This window comes from Saccostrea cucullata, unplaced genomic scaffold (genome assembly GCF_032062105.1).
Source record: "Saccostrea cucullata isolate Sc308-1 unplaced genomic scaffold, CSIRO_AGI_Scuc_v1 ctg1220, whole genome shotgun sequence".
In the NCBI taxonomy this organism is placed as follows: domain Eukaryota; kingdom Metazoa; phylum Mollusca; class Bivalvia; order Ostreida; family Ostreidae; genus Saccostrea; species Saccostrea cuccullata.
The window spans coordinates 373,740-383,481 of NW_026931211.1; the positions used below are offsets into that span (position 1 = coordinate 373,740).

At 34.4% G+C, this 9,742-nt stretch overlaps 1 protein-coding gene across 1 annotated transcript; it reads left to right on the top strand.

The window, feature by feature from the left end:
- Positions 1-6,396: 6,396 nt before the first annotated feature.
- LOC134231836 (zinc finger protein 782-like) lies at positions 6,397-9,742 on the top strand. The gene is made up of 2 exons (XM_062713812.1): positions 6,397-6,484; positions 8,094-9,742. Exon 2 carries the CDS (start codon positions 8,248-8,250, stop codon positions 9,424-9,426), a length of 1,179 nt encoding a protein of 392 aa, XP_062569796.1. The 5' UTR covers positions 6,397-6,484; positions 8,094-8,247; the 3' UTR covers positions 9,427-9,742.

Below are 9,742 nucleotides of genomic sequence, written 5' to 3' on the forward strand. Positions count from 1 at the left end.
GTACAATGAGAATGTTTTTCTTTTGCAATCTTTTGTTGCAAACGGCCAATGACGATGTGGGTAAATTTACTTGTTCCATTTACATTGTAAAAGCAACTGCCTATGATTCAAATGCCTAGCCTAGATTTGAATTTATCGTTGGAACTTATCCACATACAAGGGGACATTTTTAATTCTTCGTCGCAGTTTATACAAAAAATAATAAAACTGTGTAACGTAGGGGGTTAAATCGGCATCTTTTCTTCACTTAATTTTACCAACGAAATTACATTAGTATGCGAAAAGGTCAGCATTAGACTCAATGACAAATTGCATTTGCTGATAGGGTCAGTATATCGACCATAGAACTTACGAAATGATGACCTAAAATGAGACTGCTGATATTCTTCTTTCATCAACTTGTTTACCAATAATTTACCTCGTTTTAGAAAATGTACATACGTAGATCATGCTCTTGCGTATCAAATCAACTGATAGATATACACCATGTAAACTCCGTATGCAGGTGATGAAGGTACATTGCTGCATAAGTAATGGGAGTTGGCAATTAAAAAGTTAAAGTCATCACGTATATCATATACACTGTAGTTGGGTTGTTAGATTACCATTAATGTCTTTTTCAAGTAAAATATCCAAATATGAAACAGATGTGTCAGTCTCTATGTTATCTTTTATTTCAAGCTCACCGGGATATATCGTATCGACATATTAAGAAAGGAACTTAACATTGTAATACTTCGTCGAGTGTTTTCTTCACGTATAAGATTTTGGAAAAATTCTACTTCATTTAAAAAAAATCAATTTTATTAGTCTCTCTAATTCTTTTTTCACATTTTGTCATACGCGATATATATTTCAAGCGTTTTATACATTTACTTTGCTGAAGTATAGGTCTTTTTACAATGCTGACTGACTTTTTCAGACCCATTGTTAGTCCATTATATACACACTGAATTCCGTTATTTCCCGATCATGACAAGAAGCACAAGGCGGATGCGACCGGTTGACAGGGGATGCTCACCCCTCCATGGCACCTGATCCAACCTCTTATATTTTGGTTTTGTATTGTATAATGGATATTTGAGCTCGAATACTGTTCGTTATCTCGATCATATGTTTCACTCCATATGTTTCAAAAAAAGATTACTGAAATTAAATGCGTTGTATCACTTCTTTTTATAGCTATTAAATCTAACTATTTATTTTTTGTCTCTATATTTTTGCGAGTAAGTAGTTGGGTTTGGAAAAAAAAAATAGGCGGACACTTAAGAGAGAGAAAAAACTTTGTATGGCCTTATTTCAAAATCTTCTTTAGGCCTAAAATAAAATACTAGACTATGTGCTTTCATTTGCACACATTCACTAGTTTTGTAAATTGTCAGATCATGGAGTGTTGAGGTTGGTCTAAGGATCGGAAATCAAATTTTATTTATACTGTTCCAGTTCAACGTATGAAGATGAAATTAGTTGTAAACCATTATACACTTCTTGACTTACTAATATATGTGCATAGAATTATGAAGTTATACATGGTAAAAATATGCTTTTTTGGTCAGAGAAATAAAACGTATTCCTATGTAAAACTTTGATCAGCCATTGTGGCCCCGGCCCGCCCTACCCCCGGGGCTCATATTTGAACAAACTTGAATCTACACCATCTGAAGATACTAGTACTTCCATATAAATATCACCAACCATGGCTTTGCTGTTGAGAAGAAGATTTTTAAAGATTTTCCCTATACATTCCTATGTAAAACTTTGATCACCCATTGTGGCCCCGCCCTACCTCCGGAGGTCATGATTTGAACAAATTTGAATCTGCACTACCTGAGGATGCTACCAAATGAGTTTCATCTTTCCTGGCCCAGTGGTCCTTGAGAAGAAGATTTACAAAAGATGCCATTAATTTTTCGTTAATTCATAATTATCTCCCTTGAAAGAGGGAGTGGCCCTTCACATGAACAAACTTGAGTTCCCTTCACCCAAGGATACTTTGTGGCAAATTTTGTTGAAATTGGCCCAGTGGTTCTTGAGAAAAAGATGAAAATGTGCAAAGTTTACGACTTCAAGGACGACAACAACGACAACGGCAGACAACGGACAAATTCTGATCAGAAAAGCTCACTTGAGCCTCCAGCTCAGGTGAACTAAAAAACATTGGAGCAAGAAATAAACAACATTGTTCCCGATCAAATTCAAAATTAGGGAAAAATACCTACTATACTGATTATAGTTACTAGTATTCCTTAATCGTATCGTACATGTATGTTGCCAGCCAAAAATCCAAATATGAAACAGATGTGACAGATACATAGTGTCTTTTATTTCATGTTAACTGGGATATATATTGTAAATTGATAATACATCGTCGTTTTTATATATCGAGATGTGGCAACAGCAAGTTTTTTCTTCTCATATACTCAGTAGAAGTTTAAAAAAAAATAAAGGAGATGGGTGAACTTAGCGTGCAAAAAACCCACAAGCTTCAGATATATAAAAATCATATTCAAATTGTGATTTTAGTATTCAGAGTAAAATTCTCATCATTGATTTTTGTAAAATCATGATAAACAAAAAGGTTTGAGGAAAATTTTTCGTTAAAATTTATTCTTTTATAAAGAAAAATAATGTGGTATCCATTGGGTTCGAACCCTGGCAATAAAAATCCTGAGTTGCATTCTCTATTGAGACTAGCACGCTAACCACTACGCTACACAAATCCTGATAAAGTGTGGCATTTAAATCATGTTTGTGATATGACCATTGATTAAAGGGACTTCAAGTATTTCTCGAAAAGATACGAAAGTTATGTCATAAACTTATATTTTCAAGGTATAGTGGGTCATTACTCCATAATTTTGGAAACAAAAATATGCATGTTAATTTTTATGCAAACTTTGAGGATTACCTTTCAAAAAAATGGAGAGAAGACCCACTCATAACGAAAAATAGTGTTATAGTGTGAAAAAATGACTCGTTTTGTCCTCTTTCGTGTGTGTATAATATTTCATAGGCAAATAACTTTATTTTATTTTTTATGAGATTTTTATGAGATTTGTGCAAGTTGTAGAGACTTTACATAAAGTATACTTTAATGTTAGATGAAATATTAAGGAAAATTTTGATAAAATTGAGATTTAATTTTTCACCTTGATGTTTGTCGCGCTATGGGCATATCTCTCGTCATGTTCACCCATCTCCTTATGTTTCATTTGAAGATTGATGACAATGAATACGTCAAAGTCTAGGTCTAAAGTTAAAAAAAGCCCTATTTAGCATTTACACTGGCACAGTGTAGACTTGAGAGATACCATACATTAGATGATACCCCCGCTTGGAAATTAAGAGGGTATATAGAGATAGGGATTTCCGTCTGTCCGTCTGTTACGCGTTGGGGTACCCATCTCTTATCCACAACTCTTCTTATACCAAATAATGAAATTTAATGAGACTTCTACGGAATCTTCGTGACATAGTGCCACTGTGCACCTAGCTTTCATTTACCTTTGACTGGACACAAATTTTGGGTTCCATAGCGAAACATGGACACTTTCATTCTTTCTTTAATATTGAAGGGTACCCATCTCTTATTGCAACTCCTCCTATATCACTGAATAAAGCTTATTGAGTCTTTTACAGATTCTTTTTTACACAATGCCATTCATCGTCGCAAACCACGCAAAAATTGTACGATCCTAAGAGAGAGCTATATGCAGACTCCGAACCGTGGCTAGAGACGATGAATGGCATTATGCTCGGCCTAATTTACTATCTGACACTTATTTCGGGTCTCCCAGAGCAAAACACGGACTTTACCATTATACACTGTAATCATTTGGTAGGAGGGGTATCATTTAGTGTACCCAGTGCTCAATGTACCTTCTATAGTCTGTTGACAATATTGTGAATGTCCTGAAGAAGAATCTGAGGAGGACCTCTGTCAGAGCCTGTACCCATTATAGACTCTTATTTTTATGTATTTTTTAGATAAATAGTTATATAAGCTATAGTCGAATTGTTTTAACGAGGAAAACTGTATAAATACAGTCATTTCATAGGAAAAAGATTTTTGAATTGATTTCATTCCCCAGATCCTTTAATATTTCCATTTATATTTGTTTTCTCTGTAACAACTCTTTAAAGTTAGTTGTGTTGATTTCTCGATAATTCTACCGGAATGTAAATTTCGCCATTCGATAGGTAAGGAGCTAGACTAAAAAGTACAATTTCCCGTTCTATACGTTGGACTTTCAGTAAGGCATGGTATTCTCGACGTTACATAATTAGCTGTGAAATTTACACAGCTTTCATTCACTGTTGAAATAAACAAGGGATAGAAATTCGGGTGAATTTCAACAATTGTAGCAAATATTCAATAATGGCGTCTCGTATGGCAAAAAGGTGGGGATAAAGTCATCTCATCATCGTCAACAACAATCTAATGTTCCTGTTATTAATTTCTTAACGAAGGAGAATCTATTTGCCATTTGACAGACACTAATGACGTAGCGCCGAGAATGTCGCGTCTTACTGAAGGTCCAAGGATGAGAGAGAATTGTACTAATGAGTCTAAATATGCATGTAAATCTTGTGCGCGACTGTCTGTGTGTTTGGTGTCAGCGGGCGGGGAGCATTGAATAATTCAAATCTACAAGACGAGTCGACGTTTTAAAATCTAAATGAACAATTTTATATCACAATGAAACGTTTCCAACTATCGTTAATTAATGCCCTAGCATACTCCACTGACTATAAAGTGATTCCTTAAATGATCAATCAGGCATGAAGCCGGCCTCTTGATACATTATGAATTAGACTTTGAAACATTTCTATTATTCATACCTTCATCACCTGCACACGGCGTTTATATGAATTATATATCTCAGACCAAAATAAAATCATTGTTTGTTTGGAATTGCCTCCCGCCTCATTGATATGCCCCCTACTGAAAAAATATTATTGACCAAAAGTAGGAAGATTTTTTTTTTTATTTAGTCAGGTTTTTTTGCCCTTTACATGTATCACATACACCATACAAAACACTGAAATATAGTGTCAGATCTATGTAAAATTAGTGTTTTTTTTTGTCGATGGTAGATACTTTTTTTTTAAGTCAGAAAATGTATTTACTGTTTACTGAGATTTTATAAAAAAAATTAAAAATTTTTCTTCAATAAAAAAAAAAGTATTTTCCCATCCTCCTGTGTCTGAAACCCTTCAGACGGCAATTCCAAACAAACAATTTTTTAAGGATGGCCTAAGTTGATTCGATACGCAAGAGCATGATCTATGTATGAACAGTTTCTAAAACTGGGTAAATTATTGACAATTTAAACAAGTTGATGAAACAAGAATATCAGCAGTCTCGTTTAAAGTCATGATTTCGTAATTTCTATGGTCGATACAATGATCTTGACAGCAGATAGAATTTTTTTCATTGAGTCAAATGCTGAGTGACGTTTTTCATGCTAATTGCTAGATTACATGTATTATTTACACACTGAATTCACGACGGTTTTCCCTGTCATTTCCCGATCATTACAAGGAGCACACGGCGGGTGTGACTGGTCGATCGGCAGGGGATGCTCACTCCTCCATGGGACCTGATCTCACCTCAATCTAATTAGAATTAGACCTTTCATCTCGCTCTTGGTAAATTGATTTGTCGCTCCTTTCACGAGCGACAAATCAATTTACCAAGAGAGAGATGAAAGGTCTAATTTTAATTAGATTGATCCTGATCTGATGTTTTGGACGTCCGTGTTTGCTCTTCTTCTATTTGTATTGTTTTATGGACTTTGATATTGAATACTGTTCGTTATCTACATATCCTTCACTTCATTTTTATCATTATATATATGGTATTTTTCCAATGCCATTATTAACAAATAAATAAAAAGCTTTATATCTTTAATCTGAATACACTATATCCAATAATGACTCAAGGAGTGCATATTTAAACGTTTCTCAGAGTAAAGACCATGAGTATGTTGACAGTTTCTGTAATAATGATCTACAAACTATATAGGCATCCTAAATTGTATTAAAAAATTGTATCGAGCTACAATCATATTCATACCAATATTTCATTTTTTTTTTTTTTTTTTTTTTTGCAAATTAAGTACTTTTTACATATCAATAAGGTACACACGTGTTTATAAACCAAAACCCAAGTACCTGTGATCAATACACAATATACAAGATACGAGATACATAATATATAAAAGAAAAACTTAGATATAATTATACCGAAGATACGACCATAAGGACACTGTCAAGTTTTCCGGAATCCTAATGTCCATCGACATTTTTTAAATAGTTATCACGCAATATTCTTTTCCGGTTTGATAAGGAAATTATTTTTTTGAACACACTTACACAGACAAAGATTTTTCAATTATTTTTCAATTTTTCAATTATTTTTCTGTTTAAGTTTTGCAGAATCGATTTCCACGAACTGGAGACATTATTGACAAATGAAATAGTAAGTAATGTAAACCGTGCAATGGACAAAATAGATGTTTTGCAGTTTATGTAAAATCATTACGTTGTAATTCACATTTCTGATTTCGATAGGTAGCTTGAATTACATGTGTACCTTTACCGCAATTACGGTAGTTGTATTTAACCTTTTCAATGCACATTTTTATAGGTTTTCATCAACATTACCGGTATTTATATTATTATTTTGTTAAATTGTATTTAAAAAATATGATTTTTTCATTTGTATAAATAACTTATGCACATCATTGAATACAAAATTGAAGTATATACTAAAATAGCTTCTATGATGACCAAAGTAACTGGGGGTGGGGGGGGGGGGCACAAAGGCCACCCCCCTTCCAATTATTTTGTGACATACAGAATACTATCAAAAACCATTCGTATCTTGAAATACAATGTCAGACATGAATGATTAATAAACTCCATTTGTAAGTTCATATTTTTCATCATTTTAAATAAGTAACAATATTCCATTTGGTTTCCGTTTGATTTCTATTTGTGTAAACTGACGTGCCGCCCAGGTCCCCAAATAAATTGGCTTTATCCTCAAGGACACAATACCCATTCTTACTTACCCCTGGCAGAACTTTTATTTTTAAGCTAAATTTAAAAAAGATGAAGGGTTTCAGACCCAGGAGTGAGGGAGGGAAATTATTTTATTTTTTTAAATTGAAGATTAATTAAAAAATTTTGATAAAAATCTTAGTTAAAAGTAAAAACATGTTTTGACATATCTACCATCAAGTTTACGGTGTTTTGTAGCATGTGATACAAAAATGGGCAAAAAAAGAAAACACTTTTGGTCAATAAAATTTTTTCAGGAGGGGGCATTTTGATGAGGCAGGAGGCAATTCCAAACAAACTATAATTTTATTTTGGCCTTAGTTTACAGCACAAAAATGAGAAAACATGGCTGGGCCAGGAATCGAACTCAAGACCATTCATATGTGACCAGGTGCTCTCTCTACTGAGCTACCAAGATATTCAGGGCCAAAACCATTACGTGTGATTACTTCACATTTTGCTACATATATCATGAATATCATGTTAAAAGGAATAATTCAATCAAAAAGTAAAAAATTGGACTCCAATCAACTGGTTAAAATGTTATTCATATTGTTAAAATATTGGAGCTTTTAATTGTAATTGTGCTGTCAAAGAGAAAACATGTTTAGTTCAGTGTTGTTGTTTTTTTTTCACGAATTATTTTTGTATCATTTCATGATTAAAAATTATTACTGCTTCAAAATGCAATTACAGCAAAACTCGTTTAGTATGAACAAGTTTATTGCGAATTTACGGATATAGCGAAGTCCTCTTGGATCTCCAGCTAAATATATTTAATGAATTTCTGATATGGTTATAACGAATTACAGATATAGCGAAGTAATTTCATAGGTCCCCGTGACTTCGTTATAATCGAGTTTTGCTGTACTTTAGACATCCTGAATAAGTTCCTCTAAAACAAATATTATGCATATATTGCATTAAGTTGCAAAATAAAGGTACACAAGTTGATGTCAAAACGCATACAAAATGAAAAGATTTGTCAGAATTTTAAATTTATCATTTGCTTGTTTCTATTTTAGGGAAAATAAGCATTCTTCAGCAAGGAGACAGTGATGTTAAGAGATTAAAAAAAGAAAGAAAAGAAAGAAAGCAAGAGGAAAATTTGTAACAGTCTTGAAACAATAAACTTGTAAAAATCCATTCCATTTTTCCTTTCTGGAGAGAAACTGTAAAATGTCAGAAGGAAGCATTGGTGATTTCACTTGTGATAACTGTGGAAAAACATTTAGAAAGCTGGTATATCTCAAGTATCATGAAAGAAGTCACACTGATAAATATAAAGATGATAAACATGACAAAGGAGATGAATATCACGTGAAGGAGGAAAATCCCGTCTCCGGTCGGAAGCTTAAGGTGGAAAAGACTGATTACTCCAGTGATGAATTTGAAGAAAACGCTTCCCCGCCCAGCCCTCAAAGTGAAGGAAGTAGTGAAGACAGCAGGGAAGGTCAGAGGTCAAGTCTGAAGATGAACCATCTTGCCTGGCCACAAAGTCAACTAGTGAAAAGTTATCCTTGTCGAGTATGTAAGAAAGTATTCGGACGACTGTCACATCTTAGGCGTCATGAAAAACTTCACACTGGAGAGAAAAATTTTATTTGTGAAGTTTGTGGCAAAGGTTTTCTTGAGGGTTCAGGCTTGCGGACACACAAGCTCACACACACCGGGGAGAAGCCATTTGTCTGCCAGGAATGCGGAAAACGTTTTCGTCAAAAAGGAGCTTTATCCGTGCACCTCCTGTTGCACAGTGGAGAAAAGTCACACATATGCGATATTTGTGGCAGAGCTTTTGCTCAAAATAGTAATTTGAAAAAACACGTAGAGAGACATCAGAATGGATCCCCGTACAGATGTGAACGCTGTTTTCGAGATTTCAAATGTGAAAGCATTTATCAAAAGCATATGAAAAAGCATGAAGAAAAAGTCATTGCGTACTGTAGCAATTGCAACCAGGGTTTCACCACTGACCAAAAACTCAAGAGACATGAGTATGGATGTTTGAGACGTGGTGACCCAATTTGCGAAGTCTGCGGAAAAAAGTTTAAAAGTCACTCTAACTTGGATCGCCACATGATGATTCATACGGGGGAGAAGCCATTTGCTTGTGAGGAGTGTGGGAAGGCGTTTAACCAGCTCCAGTACCTGAACACCCACATGATGATACACACAGGCCAGAAACCGTACAAATGTGAAATCTGTGGCAAAGGATTTGTTCAAAACCAAAACAAAAAGCAGCACATGAAGACACACCGTGACCATCCCATGGGAATGATAAAGCAAACCGAGAATGACCAGAGCCTGACAGCTGATTCTTCTGAATGTTTTGATGCAGGGGAGGAAGCATTTCTCTGATTCATTAAAATGCCAAAACAATGTACAAGAATCAATTCAATCATTAATCAATTCCAAATGATCAATTTTCTTACTCCTCCATGGCACCTGATCCCACCTCTGATGTTTTGGAGGTCCGTGTTTGCTCTGCTCTTATTATGTTCCCCAAACGGAGTTTGGGAACATTGTTTTTACTCTGTTTCTTATTATTTTGTATTGTTTTATGGACATTGAGATTGAATACTGTTCGTTATCTCCATATCCTTCTTTCTGTCAACCTAGTTTTTTTTACCTTAATTTGTAGATTGTGTAGTAATTGTTTGTAAGGTGAAATAAA